At 55.8% G+C, this 21570-nt stretch overlaps 3 protein-coding genes across 3 annotated transcripts; all 3 read right to left on the reverse strand.

The window, feature by feature from the left end:
• Nucleotides 1-1306: 1306 nt before the first annotated feature.
• LOC136286227 (acrosin-like) lies at nt 1307-7849 on the reverse strand. The gene is made up of 6 exons (XM_066177584.1): nt 7832-7849; nt 3822-3955; nt 3000-3233; nt 2420-2685; nt 2004-2149; nt 1307-1495 (listed from the first exon to the last, which is right to left on the reverse strand). Exons 1-6 carry the CDS (start codon nt 7847-7849, stop codon nt 1307-1309), a joined length of 987 nt encoding a protein of 328 aa, XP_066033681.1.
• Nucleotides 7850-8190: 341 nt separating this feature from the next.
• LOC136286228 (acrosin-like) lies at nt 8191-14734 on the reverse strand. Its single transcript, XM_066177585.1, has 7 exons — nt 14717-14734; nt 10705-10838; nt 9883-10116; nt 9701-9706; nt 9303-9568; nt 8887-9032; nt 8191-8379 (listed from the first exon to the last, which is right to left on the reverse strand). The coding sequence occupies exons 1-7, from the start codon at nt 14732-14734 to the stop codon at nt 8191-8193; spliced, it is 993 nt and encodes a 330-aa protein (XP_066033682.1).
• Nucleotides 14735-15075: 341 nt separating this feature from the next.
• On the reverse strand, nt 15076-17330 carry LOC136286229 (acrosin-like). Its single transcript, XM_066177586.1, has 5 exons — nt 17260-17330; nt 16768-17001; nt 16188-16453; nt 15772-15917; nt 15076-15264 (listed from the first exon to the last, which is right to left on the reverse strand). Exons 1-5 carry the CDS (start codon nt 17328-17330, stop codon nt 15076-15078), a joined length of 906 nt encoding a protein of 301 aa, XP_066033683.1.
• Between the last annotated feature and the right edge of the window lie 4240 nt (nt 17331-21570).

A 21570-nucleotide genomic window follows, 5' to 3' on the forward strand; every position in this document is an offset into this window, starting at 1 on the left:
ACTTACACAGCAGCCTCATCTTCCTTGACTCCTCCCTGTCTCTGCCTTTTGTCTCCTCCCAAATATGGAGCCACGCCCAGGGATCTTTTTCCCATGGCTCCCAGGCTTGGCCCTCCCTGCCTGTGAGCAGCCTTGCTGTTGCAGCTGCTGTTGGCCCACTCACTTTGGCCTTCCAGGGCATTCCTGGTGTGCTCTCCTGCTGTTTCTGCCAGGTTCCTCTCCCCAGAATGAGCCCAGCTCTTCCTTTGAATATCTGTGAAGTGTGACCGCCTAGCACATCAGTCCCCCTTTACTCCCTGTGAACTCTGGCTCTGCCTTAGGGCACTGGTGATGCCTTGAGCTTTAGCTTTCGTATTTTTAGGTTCTGTGCTGCTTCGGGGTGTAGTTCTGAGCCTCGCATTAAGTGCCAGTAGGCTCTTTTTATAGAGGAAGCAGACAAACAAATCCTTTTCCTGCTGAGGACCGAGGGCAACTTTCAGGCCAACAGCATAAACAACAGCGGACTGAAGAGAGAAAACAAGAAGGATGAGACCCCACCAGCTGAAGCTGTAATTGGACAATTAAACCCCAATATGCAAATGGACCAAAACCTATAAAAACGTAAGATCTTGTGACCCGTCAGCCATTTTGTGGCCATTATTTGTCCAACTTTGTGGATAGCCCCGATCAGGCTCCTGTCCTGGCCAAGGTGGATTCTGGAGGCCTTTCAAGAAATACCTACTTTATTTTTTTATCTCTGTCCAATCTCTGTTTCACGTCAGCCTTCCCAGCCATCACTGGCAGTCCACTCAGGAGGCAGGAGTTTCCCTTGTCATGCTTGGGACTGTCTCTGGTCTCTTCTCTTTGCCCAAGCTTACACCGGGCCCTAAATCATCAGCCCATGGGCATTTGAGCACTGTCCCCAAGGTGTCTGCTTTTGTCCTATCCCCTTCCTGGGCTTGGCGTACCGGCTTCCTCCAGCCCATGGTGGCTCAGAGCCCTCTGCTCTCTGACCAGGCACACTGGTGCTCTTTGGAGCCACTCTGTCCCTTCGTGCCTCAGGCTCATTCTGCAGGTGCCGAATGTGGCACTTGTTGCCCTTCCCAGGAATTGGAATGACACTGAAAAGACGGCTCCCTGTGAACAAAGGGAACTTTATTTCAACAGTTAGGTCAACTCCAGTGTTTGCCTGCACACAGGAGAGAAATGGGGGCGGGGCAGAGCAGGGTTTTGGCACTGAGGCTGCCTTTGGATCAGCAGGCATTGCCCCAGCAGGAGATGGTCGCGGTGCACTGCAGCCTGCCCTGGATCCTGCCTGTCCTGCTGCTCAGGAAGCCCTTTCAGCTGTGTGGAACGCACGGATGTTGTAGTCAATCCAGTGATAGAAGTGCCGAGTGGAGGTGTAGATTCCAGGCCGCTTTGGTCTGGCGCAGCCTTCTCCCCAGCTGGTTAAGCCGACAACCCACCAGTACTCAGCGGTGTTGTCCTTGCACATGAGAGGACCACCACTGTCACCCTGCAATAGAGCAGAGAGGATTAAGGTGGCCTTGAGTGGCCCCTGCCAGCACTGGGGCTGTCTCCTCTTCTCTCACAGCCCCTGCCAGAACTGTATTCCAGGCAGAGGAAGGCTTTCCTCAGAGGCTGGAGCCTCCAGAGCCCTGGCTGTGAATGGCTTGGGGTCCTGGAGGGTAGGGCTCTCTCTGTCCTCTCTGCACAAGGCAGGAGTCCTGGATGTGCAGAGGATGGATGTTTGGCACCAGGATCTCTGCGCTGCCAAGACCACCAGCTGGGCTGTCTGGGCTTTCTGGCACAAGGGGGGCACTGGGCAAGTAGGAGTGGATGGGGAGGGTGTAGGAAGCCCCCCCAGCAGCTGGGGGCGGGGCGGGGGGGGGGGGGGGGAGCTGGGGCTGGGAGGGTGACCGGGCGAACTGGCCGGGGCAAAGCAGACCCTGGGCGGTGTTTGGGCAGTGCTGCCAGGGCTGCTGGTGCTGCTGGGGGCTGAGAGGCTCGTGACACATTCATACCTGGCAGGTGTCGATGGTGCCCTGTGGGTAACCAGCGCACAAGTTGTAGGGGTGGACTTGCCCTGCATACCAGGCTGTGCTGTTGCAGAGCTGGGAATTGATGAGCTGGACCTTGGCCTCCTGCAGGCGACCACTTGAACCTTGAGCTGGGAGCAGAGAAAGCAATAAGCCCTCAGCATCCCCGTGTCAGTTCTCCTTGCCTGTCTGAGGGGAGGAATCCCTGTCCCTTGGGCACGGCTTTCCCTCTGCAGAGGCACTGGGGCATGGTGTCCCTGCTTCCTGCCTTTGGGGAGCAGGCCAGGCCCACCTCTGCACCGGGGTGCGTCCTTCAGCCTGGCTTCGGTCTCTGCTGTGAGGAAGCCCAAACCCTCTCCCCAGTGCACTTAGCTGGCTCAGGTTTCACTCCTGGAACTCACCTCTTGCAGTGGTGGAACCCCAGCCAGCGATCCAGCAGTTGTCGAGCTTTGAGACTTCTAGGGCGGGGTCAGCCAGACAGGCCAGCTGGATGTAGGCGTTGCACTGGACAGAACCGTCCAGTTGCAGCAGGGCAATGTCGTAGCTGAAGTCGGCACGCCTGTAGTAGGGGTGAACCACCACCTGCTTCACGTTGCGAACTACAGCCCCAGGGCCCGGCTGAGTGAACTCGGTAGCTCCAAGCACCACATACAGCATGCTGATGTCACTGGAAAGAAGACGGAGAGAGGGCTGAGAGGGAGCAGGGCCACGTACCACAGCAGCCCAGCGGCTGCCTCTCCTCTGCTTGGCAAGGCAGAGAGAGCGCAGTGCTCTGGCAGGTGCGAGTGCCCTCGCACACATTGGGCTGGGGGAATGTCGAGCTGGAGGCTGCTAGGAAGCCTTGGCACAAGCCCAGGCTTCTCCTGAGCACTGTGGCGGCTGGGCTGCCTGAGAGGAAAGGGGATGGGAGTAGCAGGTGGTGCTGCTGACAGGGCACCTGCTGGTGTAGCGAGGGTGTCCCCATTCCCTAGTCTGCCTTACTCTAACTTGTCGAAGCAGTGGGCCGCTGTGAGGACCCAATCGGCAGTGATGAGAGACCCTCCACACCAATGGCCCAGGCCTGGATGTTGGATGCTGACGATCCAGGGCCAGGATGCTTCCAGAGCGCCTACTCCACCCACAACGCGCGTCATGCCGTAGTCGTAAGCTTCGTTGCCGGTGGAATAAGTCGTGGAGCTGTAGTCGGGTTGCGGAGCGCGGAGGCCGCAGGAACCTCTGCAAGCAGAAAGTCATTTCCACGCTGCTGCGTGGCCTGCTGTGGCTCAGGCTGAAGCTCAGCCCTCTGCCCTCCCCACAAGGGTTTGCGGGCACAGCAGGCCAGGGAAGCCCACGGGATGTTTGTCTGTCCAAGGAACTGAGGCTTCCCCGTGGTGGGTGGGAGGCTGTGGGCCAGCCATGGGGGCCAGGCGGGTCCCCTCCAGGGAAGGCCTCAAGTGTTGCCATGGCTCCCTCCCAGGGCCTGGGGCCACTTACCCGCAGGGGTACGGTATGCCGTGGGCCAGCCCGGCCACGGTCAGCAGGACGAGGAGGCCGAGCCAATTCATGGCTGCCAGAGGCACGTGTCAGCTGCAAGCACTGAGGGCTCCGTGCAGCAGCACAGCCACAGCCGCAGTGCCCGGCAGCAGCCGCGCTGCCCGTGGTGCCCTCGGCCCCGGGGCTGATGTCACTGAGGGCTGGGTTCCGTGTTTGGGGCGCTGTGGGGGCCTGTGCAACCGGGGCCCACTGGGGGAGGGGCAACACTGAATCCATCAGCCATGGAATGGTTTGGGGTGGAAGGGAGCTTGGAAATCACATAGCTCTGACTTCCTGCCATTGGTAGGGATGGATAGTTTGTACTGGAGAAGTTTGCTCTTCTGAGCCTGGCTCAGAAGCTGCCGTTGAACAATCTGAGGGAGGATGGGACACTGAAGTACTAAGTCTTCATCAACAGGACCTGACTGAGGCAGGAACAAGAGCTCTTGATCAAAAGTTGGCCTCTGCGTGAACCTGCCAACCAAATGTTATCGAGATCCGCTCCTCGGCAAAACGTGGATTTGCCTTTCCCTAATCAGAAACTGGACAAGGCCACATCTGGCCTTCTTTTGGGATGTAGGATCACAGACAACTTCCTTGGTTCCTCCTGGAGTCCTCCAAGGCCTTGGGAGCATCCCAAGAGGAGAAAAAAAACCAGATGCCCCTGCACTAGATGTTATGGTAGCTTGTTTATTCAACAGTATAAAGGTGGGCCTCTCTCACAGCCCAGTCAGAAACCTCCTTGCCTGTAGGGGAAGGCACCTGCGGGATTTCCCAGTTGGCTGGGAGCGGTTCTCCAGTCCTTCACTGTGACTGCCACTGGCTTCCCCCACTTGATGGGCAGACCTGCATGATGGTCAAGGATTAGGGTAACTTGTGATGTGTCTTTCTTCATCACTGTAGGCAGTCTTTTATAGTAATGATTAGGTGCATTGCTTAGCTTATCCTTTTCCCATTGGTTGCGGTTTTGAATTGCAGTAAATGACATTTATTCCTGAAGTTGGTGTCTGCGTCTTCTGTGCTGACCTTGCCTACATGAAAAACAGGCATCCACAGCTGCTCTGGGCAACCCATGCCAGTATCCGTGCAGCCTCACAGTCAAGAATTTCTTCCCAATATCTCGTATGAAGCCACCCTCTGTCACTGTAAAGCCATTGCCCTTGTCCTTTGAGGACCTGCCCCTGTAAGAAGGGCTGCTCTCTGCTGCTTTCTTTAGGCCCCTCTTCTTGCAGGATGAGGCTGCGCAGTCTCTGAGGCCAGCAGCTGCTGAGGAATCCATTTGGGGCAGGGAGCTGGTTGTGCGGCTGCAGTGCCAGCTGCAGATTGAGCTCTGGCTGGTGGGAGTCTGGGACCAGAGACTGCCACCCTTTGCATGGCAGAGGGCACAGGGTGCTGTGGCACAGGCCAGGGATTTGAACGGACCCTGAGTGCTGCAGCAGGAGCCGGTGGCTCTTTATGGAATGTGACATCTGTGAGTCTGCTGGGGCAAAGAGCCCTGAGGTTGAATGGGTACGGATACCCGCTCTGACTGGCTGAGAGCGGTGTGGGGAGGGAATCAAACGGGTCACCCATCAGCTTGTTGCAGTCACCTGTGCCTCTGGAATGGTCACACAGGGGAGATCCCTCAGCATTTTGGCAGCCCAGATGGGACCGAAGGACAGTCCTGCTGGAGCCTCCGTCCTGTCACAGCAGGTACTGCTGAGTTCACCTGGGATCTTTAGAGCAAGAAGGAGCCATGGGAGGAGTGTTCTAATTCCATGCGCAGTCTGTGTAAATTATAAGCATGGAATTGAGCCTCTCTCTTGTGGCGGCATTTGCTGCAGATTTGGTGAAGTCAGGGGTAGCGGGTGAAGAAGGTGCGCGCAGCACGATCAGTGTAAGGTGGCCACGGAGGAGTTGTGGGGGCCCCCGTAAGTTGTGAGGTAGAGGGGCTCGAGTCTCTGCTTGAAGGCTTTTGCAGACAGGCACAGGGAGAACCTTGCGTCCCTCGTGCCGCAAAATGGGTGCTAGAGCACACACAGAAGGGGGTGGAAATCCCTTCTTGGCATGCAGAAGAGGGTTTCACATGCATCCAGGTGTCTGATGTGATGGGAAATATCCCTGTTTTAGGTGAGGACATGTCTGTGGCCAAAGTTGTAGAGAACTGGGAGAAACTCTTATGGGCAGCAGAATTTTGCACAACAAGGTCGTGCCAGGATGATTGGGCAGCTCTAAGCTTGTCTCCCCTCTGGGCAGGGTAATGATCAGCCCCAACCCTGAGTGACACTCTTGGACTCGGTGTCTTTAGTGAGCAGGCAGCCCCTGAAATTTGCTTCAGCAAAGATTTGAAGAATCTTATGCCAGGGTGGCGGGGCCAAGTACAGATGTGGCATGATTGTTCTCAGCACGGCCCATCTTGATTAACACAAAGGGAAGAATGCCACATGCCGTGAGACAGGACTCCGTTTGCCTGGAACCCAAGAAGAATGTCCAGAAGCGGACGGAGTGACACCTAGCCCAAGGCATTTTGAAGCCTTCCATTAATGCGGGCGTTCAGAGCTGCGACGGCTAGCTCGGTCCCGAACACGCATTAATGGGTACAACTCCGGTACCTTCTTGCTGTGTGAGCCCTGGCCCTCAGGCAGAAGTGTGGCTTCGGTGTGGAAGAAAGGCAGACTCTCACGTGGGTGACAAGATGGGTCTATTGCTGCCAGCTGGCCAGGTGAAAAATGACTTCTCTGGGCTCTCCTTGACCTTAAGTACCAGGGGTGTGGAAAGGGGCAGGGATTAGCCCAGGACCAATACCATGTGGGGTGGGAGTTACCAAGACAAAAAGACAGCACACAGGGCATCTGATACATAACACAGGGCGGGGAAGTCAGAGGCTCTGCCAATCACCCCAGCCCCCCACCGGAGTCTGGGCAGGGTTGCAGGGAGATGGGCAGGAGCCACAACTAGGGAAAAACCAAAGGGGTTAGAACACGGGCTAATCTGGAACAAACCATTCTGCATAAAATTGCACAGTAATAATTTTCGCACCGCAACATTCCATTATATTTAGAAAGTCAATGTTCGCTTGCCTTCACCTGGAACAGACAGCAACTGCCTTCAACAAGTCTTCCCCATGGCATTATGCCATCATTTTTTCTTTGCCCGTCCCAGCACCCCAAATATTGAGGTTTGACTGAAAAGAGTCTAAATTCTGGGGCAAATTTGAACCGTTTGTAGAGGATTTGTTAATTAGTGAGTCGAGATAAGAAGGTTCTTGCCCATCCTGTGGTGCTTATGTGCAGCACTCAGACAAAGAAGCACAGCAAGCTGCAGTTTGTGTCTGTGCAGCTGGATCTTTGACTGCTCCTTCTCTCCGTTTGCCAGACTTACACAGCAGCCTCATCTTCCTTGACTCCTCCCTGTCTCTGCCTTTTGTCTCCTCCCAAATATGGAGCCACGCCCAGGGATCTTTTTCCCATGGCTCCCAGGCTTGGCCCTCCCTGCCTGTGAGCAGCCTTGCTGTTGCAGCTGCTGTTGGCCCACTCACTTTGGCCTTCCAGGGCATTCCTGGTGTGCTCTCCTGCTGTTTCTGCCAGGTTCCTCTCCCCAGAATGAGCCCAGCTCTTCCTTTGAATATCTGTGAAGTGTGACCGCCTAGCACATCAGTCCCCCTTTACTCCCTGTGAACTCTGGCTCTGCCTTAGGGCACTGGTGATGCCTTGAGCTTTAGCTTTCGTATTTTTAGGTTCTGTGCTGCTTCGGGGTGTAGTTCTGAGCCTCGCATTAAGTGCCAGTAGGCTCTTTTTATAGAGGAAGCAGACAAACAAATCCTTTTCCTGCTGAGGACCGAGGGCAACTTTCAGGCCAACAGCATAAACAACAGCGGACTGAAGAGAGAAAACAAGAAGGATGAGACCCCACCAGCTGAAGCTGTAATTGGACAATTAAACCCCAATATGCAAATGGACCAAAACCTATAAAAACGTAAGATCTTGTGACCCGTCAGCCATTTTGTGGCCATTATTTGTCCAACTTTGTGGATAGCCCCGATCAGGCTCCTGTCCTGGCCAAGGTGGATTCTGGAGGCCTTTCAAGAAATACCTACTTTATTTTTTTATCTCTGTCCAATCTCTGTTTCACGTCAGCCTTCCCAGCCATCACTGGCAGTCCACTCAGGAGGCAGGAGTTTCCCTTGTCATGCTTGGGACTGTCTCTGGTCTCTTCTCTTTGCCCAAGCTTACACCGGGCCCTAAATCATCAGCCCATGGGCATTTGAGCACTGTCCCCAAGGTGTCTGCTTTTGTCCTATCCCCTTCCTGGGCTTGGCGTACCGGCTTCCTCCAGCCCATGGTGGCTCAGAGCCCTCTGCTCTCTGACCAGGCACACTGGTGCTCTTTGGAGCCACTCTGTCCCTTCGTGCCTCAGGCTCATTCTGCAGGTGCCGAATGTGGCACTTGTTGCCCTTCCCAGGAATTAGAATGACACTGAAAAGACGGCTCCCTGTGAACAAAGGGAACTTTATTTCAACAGTTAGATCAACTCCAGTGTTTGCCTGCACACAGGAGAGAAATGGGGGCGGGGCAGAGCAGGGTTTTGGCACTGAGGCTGCCTTTGGATGAGCAGGCATTGCCCCAGCAGGAGATGGTCGCGGTGCACTGCAGCCTGCCCTGGATCCTGCCTGTCCTGCTGCTCAGGAAGCCCTTTCAGCTGTGTGGAACGCACGGATGTTGTAGTCAATCCAGTGATAGAAGTGCCGAGTGGAGGTGTAGATTCCAGGCCGCTTTGGTCTGGCGCAGCCTTCTCCCCAGCTGGTTAAGCCAACAACCCACCAGTACTCAGCGGTGTTGTCCTTGCACATGAGAGGACCACCACTGTCACCCTGCAATAGAGCAGAGAGGATTAAGGTGGCGTTGAGTGGCCCCTGCCAGCACTGGGGCTGTCTCCTCTTCTCTCACAGCCCCTGCCAGAACTGTATTCCAGGCAGAGGAAGGCTTTCCTCAGAGGCTGGAGCCTCCAGAGCCCTGGCTGTGAATGGCTTGGGGTCCTGGAGGGTAGGGCTCTCTCTGTCCTCTCTGCACAAGGCAGGAGTCCTGGATGTGCAGAGGATGGATGTTTGGCACCAGGATCTCTGCGCTGCCAAGACCACCAGCTGGGCTGTCTGGGCTTTCTGGCACAAGGGGGGCACTGGGCAAGTAGGAGTGGATGGGGAGGGTGTAGGAAGCCCCCCCAGCAGCTGGGGGCGGGGGGGGGGGGGGGGGGGGAGCTGGGGCTGGGAGGGTGACCGGGCGAACTGGCCGGGGCAAAGCAGACCCTGGGCGGTGTTTGGGCAGTGCTGCCAGGGCTGCTGGTGCTGCTGGGGGCTGAGAGGCTCGTGACACATTCATACCTGGCAGGTGTCGATGGTGCCCTGTGGGTAACCAGCGCACAAGTTGTAGGGGTGGACTTGCCCTGCATACCAGGCTGTGCTGTTGCAGAGCTGGGAATTGATGAGCTGGACCTTGGCCTCCTGCAGGCGACCACTTGAACCTTGAGCTGGGAGCAGAGAAAGCAATAAGCCCTCAGCATCCCCGTGTCAGTTCTCCTTGCCTGTCTGAGGGGAGGAATCCCTGTCCCTTGGGCACGGCTTTCCCTCTGCAGAGGCACTGGGGCATGGTGTCCCTGCTTCCTGCCTTTGGGGAGCAGGCCAGGCCCACCTCTGCACCGGGGTACGTCCTTCAGCCTGGCTTCGGTCTCTGCTGTGAGGAAGCCCAAACCCTCTCCCCAGTGCACTTAGCTGGCTCAGGTTTCACTCCTGGAACTCACCTCTTGCAGTGGTGGAACCCCAGCCAGCGATCCAGCAGTTGTCGAGCTTTGAGACTTCTAGGGCGGGGTCAGCCAGACAGGCCAGCTGGATGTAGGCGTTGCACTGGACAGAACCGTCCAGTTGCAGCAGGGCAATGTCGTAGCTGAAGTCGGCACGCCTGTAGTAGGGGTGAACCACCACCTGCTTCACGTTGCGAACTACAGCCCCAGGGCCCGGCTGAGTGAACTCGGTAGCTCCAAGCACCACATACAGCATGCTGATGTCACTGGAAAGAAGACGGAGAGAGGGCTGAGAGGGAGCAGGGCCACGTACCACAGCAGCCCAGCGGCTGCCTCTCCTCTGCTTGGCAAGGCAGAGAGAGCGCAGTGCTCTGGCAGGTGCGAGTGCCCTCGCACACATTGGGCTGGGGGAATGTCGAGCTGGAGGCTGCTAGGAAGCCTTGGCACAAGCCCAGGCTTCTCCTGAGCACTGTGGCGGCTGGGCTGCCTGAGAGGAAAGGGGATGGGAGTAGCAGGTGGTGCTGCTGACAGGGCACCTGCTGGTGTAGCGAGGGTGTCCCCATTCCCTAGTCTGCCTTACTCTAACTTGTCGAAGCAGTGGGCCGCTGTGAGGACCCAATCGGCAGTGATGAGAGACCCTCCACACCAATGGCCCAGGCCTGGATGTTGGATGCTGACGATCCAGGGCCAGGATGCTTCCAGAGCGCCTACTCCACCCACAACGCGCGTCATGCCGTAGTCGTAAGCTTCGTTGCCGGTGGAATAAGTCGTGGAGCTGTAGTCGGGTTGCGGAGCGCGGAGGCCGCAGGAACCTCTGCAAGCAGAAAGTCATTTCCACGCTGCTGCGTGGCCTGCTGTGGCTCAGGCTGAAGCTCAGCCCTCTGCCCTCCCCACAAGGGTTTGCGGGCACAGCAGGCCAGGGAAGCCCACGGGATGTTTGTCTGTCCAAGGAACTGAGGCTTCCCCGTGGTGGGTGGGAGGCTGTGGGCCAGCCATGGGGGCCAGGCGGGTCCCCTCCAGGGAAGGCCTCAAGTGTTGCCATGGCTCCCTCCCAGGGCCTGGGGCCACTTACCCGCAGGGGTACGGTATGCCGTGGGCCAGCCCGGCCACGGTCAGCAGGACGAGGAGGCCGAGCCAATTCATGGCTGCCAGAGGCACGTGTCAGCTGCAAGCACTGAGGGCTCCGTGCAGCAGCACAGCCACAGCCGCAGTGCCCGGCAGCAGCCGCGCTGCCCGTGGTGCCCTCGGCCCCGGGGCTGATGTCACTGAGGGCTGGGTTCCGTGTTTGGGGCGCTGTGGGGGCCTGTGCAACCGGGGCCCACTGGGGGAGGGGCAACACTGAATCCATCAGCCATGGAATGGTTTGGGGTGGAAGGGAGCTTGGAAATCACATAGCTCTGACTTCCTGCCATTGGTAGGGATGGATAGTTTGTACTGGAGAAGTTTGCTCTTCTGAGCCTGGCTCAGAAGCTGCCGTTGAACAATCTGAGGGAGGATGGGACACTGAAGTACTAAGTCTTCATCAACAGGACCTGACTGAGGCAGGAACAAGAGCTCTTGATCAAAAGTTGGCCTCTGCGTGAACCTGCCAACCAAATGTTATCGAGATCCGCTCCTCGGCAAAACGTGGATTTGCCTTTCCCTAATCAGAAACTGGACAAGGCCACATCTGGCCTTCTTTTGGGACGTAGGATCACAGACAACTTCCTTGGTTCCTCCTGGAGTCCTCCAAGGCCTTGGGAGCATCCCAAGAGGAGAAAAAAAACCAGATGCCCCTGCACTAGATGTTATGGTAGCTTGTTTATTCAACAGTATAAAGGTGGGCCTCTCTCACAGCCCAGTCAGAAACCTCCTTGCCTGTAGGGGAAGGCACCTGCGGGATTTCCCAGTTGGCTGGGAGCGGTTCTCCAGTCCTTCACTGTGACTGCCACTGGCTTCCCCCACTTGATGGGCAGACCTGCATGATGGTCAAGGATTAGGGTAACTTGTGATGTGTCTTTCTTCATCACTGTAGGCAGTCTTTTATAGTAATGATTAGGTGCATTGCTTAGCTTATCCTTTTCCCATTGGTTGCGGTTTTGAATTGCAGTAAATGACATTTATTCCTGAAGTTGGTGTCTGCGTCTTCTGTGCTGACCTTGCCTACATGAAAAACAGGCATCCACAGCTGCTCTGGGCAACCCATGCCAGTATCCGTGCAGCCTCACAGTCAAGAATTTCTTCCCAATATCTCGTATGAAGCCACCCTCTGTCACTGTAAAGCCATTGCCCTTGTCCTTTGAGGACCTGCCCCTGTAAGAAGGGCTGCTCTCTGCTGCTTTCTTTAGGCCCCTCTTCTTGCAGGATGAGGCTGCGCAGTCTCTGAGGCCAGCAGCTGCTGAGGAATCCATTTGGGGCAGGGAGCTGGTTGTGCGGCTGCAGTGCCAGCTGCAGATTGAGCTCTGGCTGGTGGGAGTCTGGGACCAGAGACTGCCACCCTTTGCATGGCAGAGGGCACAGGGTGCTGTGGCACAGGCCAGGGATTTGAACGGACCCTGAGTGCTGCAGCAGGAGCCGGTGGCTCTTTATGGAATGTGACATCTGTGAGTCTGCTGGGGCAAAGAGCCCTGAGGTTGAATGGGTACGGATACCCGCTCTGACTGGCTGAGAGCGGTGTGGGGAGGGAATCAAACGGGTCACCCATCAGCTTGTTGCAGTCACCTGTGCCTCTGGAATGGTCACACAGGGGAGATCCCTCAGCATTTTGGCAGCCCAGATGGGACCGAAGGACAGTCCTGCTGGAGCCTCCGTCCTGTCACAGCAGGTACTGCTGAGTTCACCTGGGATCTTTAGAGCAAGAAGGAGCCATGGGAGGAGTGTTCTAATTCCATGCGCAGAGTCTGTGTAAATTATAAGCATGGAATTGAGCCTCTCTCTTGTGGCGGCATTTGCTGCAGATTTGGTGAAGTCAGGGGTAGCGGGTGAAGAAGGTGCGCGCAGCACGATCAGTGTAAGGTGGCCACGGAGGAGTTGTGGGGGCCCCCGTAAGTTGTGAGGTAGAGGGGCTCGAGTCTCTGCTTGAAGGCTTTTGCAGACAGGCACAGGGAGAACCTTGCGTCCCTCGTGCCGCAAAATGGGTGCTAGAGCACACACAGAAGGGGGTGGAAATCCCTTCTTGGCATGCAGAAGAGGGTTTCACATGCATCCAGGTGTCTGATGTGATGGGAAATATCCCTGTTTTAGGTGAGGACATGTCTGTGGCCAAAGTTGTAGAGAACTGGGAGAAACTCTTATGGGCAGCAGAATTTTGCACAACAAGGTCGTGCCAGGATGATTGGGCAGCTCTAAGCTTGTCTCCCCTCTGGGCAGGGTAATGATCAGCCCCAACCCTGAGTGACACTCTTGGACTCGGTGTCTTTAGTGAGCAGGCAGCCCCTGAAATTTGCTTCAGCAAAGATTTGAAGAATCTTATGCCAGGGTGGCGGGGCCAAGTACAGATGTGGCATGATTGTTCTCAGCACGGCCCATCTTGATTAACACAAAGGGAAGAATGCCACATGCCGTGAGACAGGACTCCGTTTGCCTGGAACCCAAGAAGAATGTCCAGAAGCGGACGGAGTGACACCTAGCCCAAGGCATTTTGAAGCCTTCCATTAATGCGGGCGTTCAGAGCTGCGACGGCTAGCTCGGTCCCGAACACGCATTAATGGGTACAACTCCGGTACCTTCTTGCTGTGTGAGCCCTGGCCCTCAGGCAGAAGTGTGGCTTCGGTGTGGAAGAAAGGCAGACTCTCACGTGGGTGACAAGATGGGTCTATTGCTGCCAGCTGGCCAGGTGAAAAATGACTTCTCTGGGCTCTCCTTGACCTTAAGTACCAGGGGTGTGGAAAGGGGCAGGGATTAGCCCAGGACCAATACCATGTGGGGTGGGAGTTACCAAGACAAAAAGACAGCACACAGGGCATCTGATACATAATACAGGGCGGGGAAGTCAGAGGCTCTGCCAATCACCCCAGCCCCCCACCGGAGTCTGGGCAGGGTTGCAGGGAGATGGGCAGGAGCCACAACTAGGGAAAAACCAAAGGGGTTAGAACACGGGCTAATCTGGAACAAACCATTCTGCATAAAATTGCACAGTAATAATTTTCGCACCGCAACATTCCATTATATTTAGAAAGTCAATGTTCGCTTGCCTTCACCTGGAACAGACAGCAACTGCCTTCAACAAGTCTTCCCCATGGCATTATGCCATCATTTTTTCTTTGCCCGTCCCAGCACCCCAAATATTGAGGTTTGACTGAAAAGAGTCTAAATTCTGGGGCAAATTTGAACCGTTTGTAGAGGATTTGTTAATTAGTGAGTCGAGATAAGAAGGTTCTTGCCCATCCTGTGGTGCTTATGTGCAGCACTCAGACAAAGAAGCACAGCAAGCTGCAGTTTGTGTCTGTGCAGCTGGATCTTTGACTGCTCCTTCTCTCCGTTTGCCAGACTTACACAGCAGCCTCATCTTCCTTGACTCCTCCCTGTCTCTGCCTTTTGTCTCCTCCCAAATATGGAGCCACGCCCAGGGATCTTTTTCCCATGGCTCCCAGGCTTGGCCCTCCCTGCCTGTGAGCAGCCTTGCTGTTGCAGCTGCTGTTGGCCCACTCACTTTGGCCTTCCAGGGCATTCCTGGTGTGCTCTCCTGCTGTTTCTGCCAGGTTCCTCTCCCCAGAATGAGCCCAGCTCTTCCTTTGAATATCTGTGAAGTGTGACCGCCTAGCACATCAGTCCCCCTTTACTCCCTGTGAACTCTGGCTCTGCCTTAGGGCACTGGTGATGCCTTGAGCTTTAGCTTTCGTATTTTTAGGTTCTGTGCTGCTTCGGGGTGTAGTTCTGAGCCTCGCATTAAGTGCCAGTAGGCTCTTTTTATAGAGGAAGCAGACAAACAAATCCTTTTCCTGCTGAGGACCGAGGGCAACTTTCAGGCCAACAGCATAAACAACAGCGGACTGAAGAGAGAAAACAAGAAGGATGAGACCCCACCAGCTGAAGCTGTAATTGGACAATTAAACCCCAATATGCAAATGGACCAAAACCTATAAAAACGTAAGATCTTGTGACCCGTCAGCCATTTTGTGGCCATTATTTGTCCAACTTTGTGGATAGCCCCGATCAGGCTCCTGTCCTGGCCAAGGTGGATTCTGGAGGCCTTTCAAGAAATACCTACTTTATTTTTTTATCTCTGTCCAATCTCTGTTTCACGTCAGCCTTCCCAGCCATCACTGGCAGTCCACTCAGGAGGCAGGAGTTTCCCTTGTCATGCTTGGGACTGTCTCTGGTCTCTTCTCTTTGCCCAAGCTTACACCGGGCCCTAAATCATCAGCCCATGGGCATTTGAGCACTGTCCCCAAGGTGTCTGCTTTTGTCCTATCCCCTTCCTGGGCTTGGCGTACCGGCTTCCTCCAGCCCATGGTGGCTCAGAGCCCTCTGCTCTCTGACCAGGCACACTGGTGCTCTTTGGAGCCACTCTGTCCCTTCGTGCCTCAGGCTCATTCTGCAGGTGCCGAATGTGGCACTTGTTGCCCTTCCCAGGAATTAGAATGACACTGAAAAGACGGCTCCCTGTGAACAAAGGGAACTTTATTTCAACAGTTAGATCAACTCCAGTGTTTGCCTGCACACAGGAGAGAAATGGGGGCGGGGCAGAGCAGGGTTTTGGCACTGAGGCTGCCTTTGGATGAGCAGGCATTGCCCCAGCAGGAGATGGTCGCGGTGCACTGCAGCCTGCCCTGGATCCTGCCTGTCCTGCTGCTCAGGAAGCCCTTTCAGCTGTGTGGAACGCACGGATGTTGTAGTCAATCCAGTGATAGAAGTGCCGAGTGGAGGTGTAGATTCCAGGCCGCTTTGGTCTGGCGCAGCCTTCTCCCCAGCTGGTTAAGCCAACAACCCACCAGTACTCAGCGGTGTTGTCCTTGCACATGAGAGGACCACCACTGTCACCCTGCAATAGAGCAGAGAGGATTAAGGTGGCGTTGAGTGGCCCCTGCCAGCACTGGGGCTGTCTCCTCTTCTCTCACAGCCCCTGCCAGAACTGTATTCCAGGCAGAGGAAGGCTTTCCTCAGAGGCTGGAGCCTCCAGAGCCCTGGCTGTGAATGGCTTGGGGTCCTGGAGGGTAGGGCTCTCTCTGTCCTCTCTGCACAAGGCAGGAGTCCTGGATGTGCAGAGGATGGATGTTTGGCACCAGGATCTCTGCGCTGCCAAGACCACCAGCTGGGCTGTCTGGGCTTTCTGGCACAAGGGGGGCACTGGGCAAGTAGGAGTGGATGGGGAGGGTGTAGGAAGCCCCCCCAGCAGCTGGGGGCGGGGGGGGGGGGGGGGGGGGAGCTGGGGCTGGGAGGGTGACCGGGCGAACTGGCCGGGGCAAAGCAGACCCTGGGCGGTGTTTGGGCAGTGCTGCCAGGGCTGCTGGTGCTGCTGGGGGCTGAGAGGCTCGTGACACATTCATACCTGGCAGGTGTCGATGGTGCCCTGTGGGTAACCAGCGCACAAGTTGTAGGGGTGGACTTGCCCTGCATACCAGGCTGTGCTGTTGCAGAGCTGGGAATTGATGAGCTGGACCTTGGCCTCCTGCAGGCGACCACTTGAACCTTGAGCTGGGAGCAGAGAAAGCAATAAGCCCTCAGCATCCCCGTGTCAGTTCTCCTTGCCTGTCTGAGGGGAGGAATCCCTGTCCCTTGGGCACGGCTTTCCCTCTGCAGAGGCACTGGGGCATGGTGTCCCTGCTTCCTGCCTTTGGGGAGCAGGCCAGGCCCACCTCTGCACCGGGGTACGTCCTTCAGCCTGGCTTCGGTCTCTGCTGTGAGGAAGCCCAAACCCTCTCCCCAGTGCACTTAGCTGGCTCAGGTTTCACTCCTGGAACTCACCTCTTGCAGTGGTGGAACCCCAGCCAGCGATCCAGCAGTTGTCGAGCTTTGAGACTTCTAGGGCGGGGTCAGCCAGACAGGCCAGCTGGATGTAGGCGCTGCACTGGACAGAACCGTCCAGTTGCAGCAGGGCAATGTCGTAGCTGAAGTCGGCACGCCTGTAGTAGGGGTGAACCACCACCTGCTTCACGTTGCGAACTACAGCCCCAGGGCCCGGCTGAGTGAACTCGGTAGCTCCAAGCACCACATACAGCATGCTGATGTCACTGGAAAGAAGACGGAGAGAGGGCTGAGAGGGAGCAGGGCCACGTAGCACAGCAGCCCAGCGGCTGCCTCTCCTCTGCTTGGCAAGGCAGAGAGAGCGCAGTGCTCTGGCAGGTGCGAGTGCCCTCGCACACATTGGGCTGGGGGAATGTCGAGCTGGAGGCTGCTAGGAAGCCTTGGCACAAGCCCAGGCTTCTCCTGAGCACTGTGGCGGCTGGGCTGCCTGAGAGGAAAGGGGATGGGAGTAGCAGGTGGTGCTGCTGACAGGGCACCTGCTGGTGTAGCGAGGGTGTCCCCATTCCCTAGTCTGCCTTACTCTAACTTGTCGAAGCAGTGGGCCGCTGTGAGGACCCAATCGGCAGTGATGAGAGACCCTCCACACCAATGGCCCAGGCCTGGATGTTGGATGCTGACGATCCAGGGCCAGGATGCTTCCAGAGCGCCTACTCCACCCACAACGCGCGTCATGCCGTAGTCGTAAGCTTCGTTGCCGGTGGAATAAGTCGTGGAGCTGTAGTCGGGTTGCGGAGCGCGGAGGCCGCAGGAACCTCTGCAAGCAGAAAGTCATTTCCACGCTGCTGCGTGGCCTGCTGTGGCTCAGGCTGAAGCTCAGCCCTCTGCCCTCCCCACAAGGGTTTGCGGGCACAGCAGGCCAGGGAAGCCCACGGGATGTTTGTCTGTCCAAGGAACTGAGGCTTCCCCGTGGTGGGTGGGAGGCTGTGGGCCAGCCATGGGGGCCAGGCGGGTCCCCTCCAGGGAAGGCCTCAAGTGTTGCCATGGCTCCCTCCCAGGGCCTGGGGCCACTTACCCGCAGGGGTACGGTATGCCGTGGGCCAGCCCGGCCACGGTCAGCAGGACGAGGAGGCCGAGCCAATTCATGGCTGCCAGAGGCACGTGTCAGCTGCAAGCACTGAGGGCTCCGTGCAGCAGCACAGCCACAGCCGCAGTGCCCGGCAGCAGCCGCGCTGCCCGTGGTGCCCTCGGCCCCGGGGCTGATGTCACTGAGGGCTGGGTTCCGTGTTTGGGGCGCTGTGGGGGCCTGTGCAACCGGGGCCCACTGGGGGAGGGGCAACACTGAATCCATCAGCCATGGAATGGTTTGGGGTGGAAGGGAGCTTGGAAATCACATAGCTCTGACTTCCTGCCATTGGTAGGGATGGATAGTTTGTACTGGAGAAGTTTGCTCTTCTGAGCCTGGCTCAGAAGCTGCCGTTGAACAATCTGAGGGAGGATGGGACACTGAAGTACTAAGTCTTCATCAACAGGACCTGACTGAGGCAGGAACAAGAGCTCTTGATCAAAAGTTGGCCTCTGCGTGAACCTGCCAACCAAATGTTATCGAGATCCGCTCCTCGGCAAAACGTGGATTTGCCTTTCCCTAATCAGAAACTGGACAAGGCCACATCTGGCCTTCTTTTGGGACGTAGGATCACAGACAACTTCCTTGGTTCCTCCTGGAGTCCTCCAAGGCCTTGGGAGCATCCCAAGAGGAGAAAAAAAACCAGATGCCCCTGCACTAGATGTTATGGTAGCTTGTTTATTCAACAGTATAAAGGTGGGCCTCTCTCACAGCCCAGTCAGAAACCTCCTTGCCTGTAGGGGAAGGCACCTGCGGGATTTCCCAGTTGGCTGGGAGCGGTTCTCCAGTCCTTCACTGTGACTGCCACTGGCTTCCCCCACTTGATGGGCAGACCTGCATGATGGTCAAGGATTAGGGTAACTTGTGATGTGTCTTTCTTCATCACTGTAGGCAGTCTTTTATAGTAATGATTAGGTGCATTGCTTAGCTTATCCTTTTCCCATTGGTTGCGGTTTTGAATTGCAGTAAATGACATTTATTCCTGAAGTTGGTGTCTGCGTCTTCTGTGCTGACCTTGCCTACATGAAAAACAGGCATCCACAGCTGCTCTGGGCAACCCATGCCAGTATCCGTGCAGCCTCACAGTCAAGAATTTCTTCCCAATATCTCGTATGAAGCCACCCTCTGTCACTGTAAAGCCATTGCCCTTGTCCTTTGAGGACCTGCCCCTGTAAGAAGGGCTGCTCTCTGCTGCTTTCTTTAGGCCCCTCTTCTTGCAGGATGAGGCTGCGCAGTCTCTGAGGCCAGCAGCTGCTGAGGAATCCATTTGGGGCAGGGAGCTGGTTGTGCGGCTGCAGTGCCAGCTGCAGATTGAGCTCTGGCTGGTGGGAGTCTGGGACCAGAGACTGCCACCCTTTGCATGGAAGAGGGCACAGGGTGCTGTGGCACAGGCCAGGGATTTGAACGGACCCTGAGTGCTGCAGCAGGAGCCGGTGGCTCTTTATGGAATGTGACATCTGTGAGTCTGCTGGGGCAAAGAGCCCTGAGGTTGAATGGGTACGGATACCCGCTCTGACTGGCTGAGAGCGGTGTGGGGAGGGAATCAAACGGGTCACCCATCAGCTTGTTGCAGTCACCTGTGCCTCTGGAATGGTCACACAGGGGAGATCCCTCAGCATTTTGGCAGCCCAGATGGGACCGAAGGACAGTCCTGCTGGAGCCTCCGTCCTGTCACAGCAGGTACTGCTGAGTTCACCTGGGATCTTTAGAGCAAGAAGGAGCCATGGGAGGAGTGTTCTAATTCCATGCGCAGAGTCTGTGTAAATTATAAGCATGGAATTGAGCCTCTCTCTTGTGGCGGCATTTGCTGCAGATTTGGTGAAGTCAGGGGTAGCGGGTGAAGAAGGTGCGCGCAGCACGATCAGTGTAAGGTGGCCACGGAGGAGTTGTGGGGGCCCCCGTAAGTTGTGAGGTAGAGGGGCTCGAGTCTCTGCTTGAAGGCTTTTGCAGACAGGCACAGGGAGAACCTTGCGTCCCTCGTGCCGCAAAATGGGTGCTAGAGCACACACAGAAGGGGGTGGAAATCCCTTCTTGGCATGCAGAAGAGGGTTTCACATGCATCCAGGTGTCTGATGTGATGGGAAATATCCCTGTTTTAGGTGAGGACATGTCTGTGGCCAAAGTTGTAGAGAACTGGGAGAAACTCTTATGGGCAGCAGAATTTTGCACAACAAGGTCGTGCCAGGATGATTGGGCAGCTCTAAGCTTGTCTCCCCTCTGGGCAGGGTAATGATCAGCCCCAACCCTGAGTGACACTCTTGGACTCGGTGTCTTTAGTGAGCAGGCAGCCCCTGAAATTTGCTTCAGCAAAGATTTGAAGAATCTTATGCCAGGGTGGCGGGGCCAAGTACAGATGTGGCATGATTGTTCTCAGCACGGCCCATCTTGATTAACACAAAGGGAAGAATGCCACATGCCGTGAGACAGGACTCCGTTTGCCTGGAACCCAAGAAGAATGTCCAGAAGCGGACGGAGTGACACCTAGCCCAAGGCATTTTGAAGCCTTCCATTAATGCGGGCGTTCAGAGCTGCGACGGCTAGCTCGGTCCCGAACACGCATTAATGGGTACAACTCCGGTACCTTCTTGCTGTGTGAGCCCTGGCCCTCAGGCAGAAGTGTGGCTTCGGTGTGGAAGAAAGGCAGACTCTCACGTGGGTGACAAGATGGGTCTATTGCTGCCAGCTGGCCAGGTGAAAAATGACTTCTCTGGGCTCTCCTTGACCTTAAGTACCAGGGGTGTGGAAAGGGGCAGGGATTAGCCCAGGACCAATACCATGTGGGGTGGGAGTTACCAAGACAAAAAGACAGCACACAGGGCATCTGATACATAATACAGGGCGGGGAAGTCAGAGGCTCTGCCAATCACCCCAGCCCCCCACCGGAGTCTGGGCAGGGTTGCAGGGAGATGGGCAGGAGCCACAACTAGGGAAAAACCAAAGGGGTTAGAACACGGGCTAATCTGGAACAAACCATTCTGCATAAAATTGCACAGTAATAATTTTCGCACCGCAACATTCCATTATATTTAGAAAGTCAATGTTCGCTTGCCTTCACCTGGAACAGACAGCAACTGCCTTCAACAAGTCTTCCCCATGGCATTATGCCATCATTTTTTCTTTGCCCGTCCCAGCACCCCAAATATTGAGGTTTGACTGAAAAGAGTCTAAATTCTGGGGCAAATTTGAACCGTTTGTAGAGGATTTGTTAATTAGTGAGTCGAGATAAGAAGGTTCTTGCCCATCCTGTGGTGCTTATGTGCAGCACTCAGACAAAGAAGCACAGCAAGCTGCAGTTTGTGTCTGTGCAGCTGGATCTTTGACTGCTCCTTCTCTCCGTTTGCCAGACTTACACAGCAGCCTCATCTTCCTTGACTCCTCCCTGTCTCTGCCTTTTGTCTCCTCCCAAATATGGAGCCACGCCCAGGGATCTTTTTCCCATGGCTCCCAGGCTTGGCCCTCCCTGCCTGTGAGCAGCCTTGCTGTTGCAGCTGCTGTTGGCCCACTCACTTTGGCCTTCCAGGGCATTCCTGGTGTGCTCTCCTGCTGTTTCTGCCAGGTTCCTCTCCCCAGAATGAGCCCAGCTCTTCCTTTGAATATCTGTGAAGTGTGACCGCCTAGCACATCAGTCCCCCTTTACTCCCTGTGAACTCTGGCTCTGCCTTAGGGCACTGGTGATGCCTTGAGCTTTAGCTTTCGTATTTTTAGGTTCTGTGCTGCTTCGGGGTGTAGTTCTGAGCCTCGCATTAAGTGCCAGTAGGCTCTTTTTATAGAGGAAGCAGACAAACAAATCCTTTTCCTGCTGAGGACCGAGGGCAACTTTCAGGCCAACAGCATAAACAACAGCGGACTGAAGAGAGAAAACAAGAAGGATGAGACCCCACCAGCTGAAGCTGTAATTGGACAATTAAACCCCAATATGCAAATGGACCAAAACCTATAAAAACGTAAGATCTTGTGACCCGTCAGCCATTTTGTGGCCATTATTTGTCCAACTTTGTGGATAGCCCCGATCAGGCTCCTGTCCTGGCCAAGGTGGATTCTGGAGGCCTTTCAAGAAATACCTACTTTATTTTTTTATCTCTGTCCAATCTCTGTTTCACGTCAGCCTTCCCAGCCATCACTGGCAGTCCACTCAGGAGGCAGGAGTTTCCCTTGTCATGCTTGGGACTGTCTCTGGTCTCTTCTCTTTGCCCAAGCTTACACCGGGCCCTAAATCATCAGCCCATGGGCATTTGAGCACTGTCCCCAAGGTGTCTGCTT

Source organism: Chamaea fasciata, unplaced genomic scaffold (assembly GCF_029207755.1).
Source record: "Chamaea fasciata isolate MVZ Bird 193981 ecotype frontalis unplaced genomic scaffold, bChaFas1.0.hap1 SCAF_3, whole genome shotgun sequence".
NCBI classification, from domain to species: domain Eukaryota; kingdom Metazoa; phylum Chordata; class Aves; order Passeriformes; family Sylviidae; genus Chamaea; species Chamaea fasciata.

Excerpts from the sequence above, each read along its gene's own strand:
- LOC136286227 (XM_066177584.1), bottom strand. Across the intron at positions 3,234-3,821 it reads ATCCCTACCAATGGCAGGAA|AGGTTCCTGCGGCCTCCGCG; the intron begins GTCAGAGCTATG and ends TTCTGCTTGCAG. Across the intron at positions 1,496-2,003 it reads GCACCATCGACACCTGCCAG|GGTGACAGTGGTGGTCCTCT; the intron begins GTATGAATGTGT and ends GCTCTATTGCAG.
- LOC136286228 (XM_066177585.1), bottom strand. Across the intron at positions 9,033-9,302 it reads GGGTTCCACCACTGCAAGAG|CTCAAGGTTCAAGTGGTCGC; the intron begins GTGAGTTCCAGG and ends CTCTGCTCCCAG. Across the intron at positions 8,380-8,886 it reads GCACCATCGACACCTGCCAG|GGTGACAGTGGTGGTCCTCT; the intron begins GTATGAATGTGT and ends GCTCTATTGCAG.
- LOC136286229 (XM_066177586.1), bottom strand. The coding sequence starts at position 17,330 with ATGAATTGGCTCGGCCTCCTCGTCCTGCTGACCGTGGCCGGGCTGGCC. Across the intron at positions 16,454-16,767 it reads CACTGCTTCGACAAGTTAGA|TGACATCAGCATGCTGTATG; the intron begins GTAAGGCAGACT and ends TCTTCTTTCCAG. Across the intron at positions 15,918-16,187 it reads GGGTTCCACCACTGCAAGAG|CTCAAGGTTCAAGTGGTCGC; the intron begins GTGAGTTCCAGG and ends CTCTGCTCCCAG.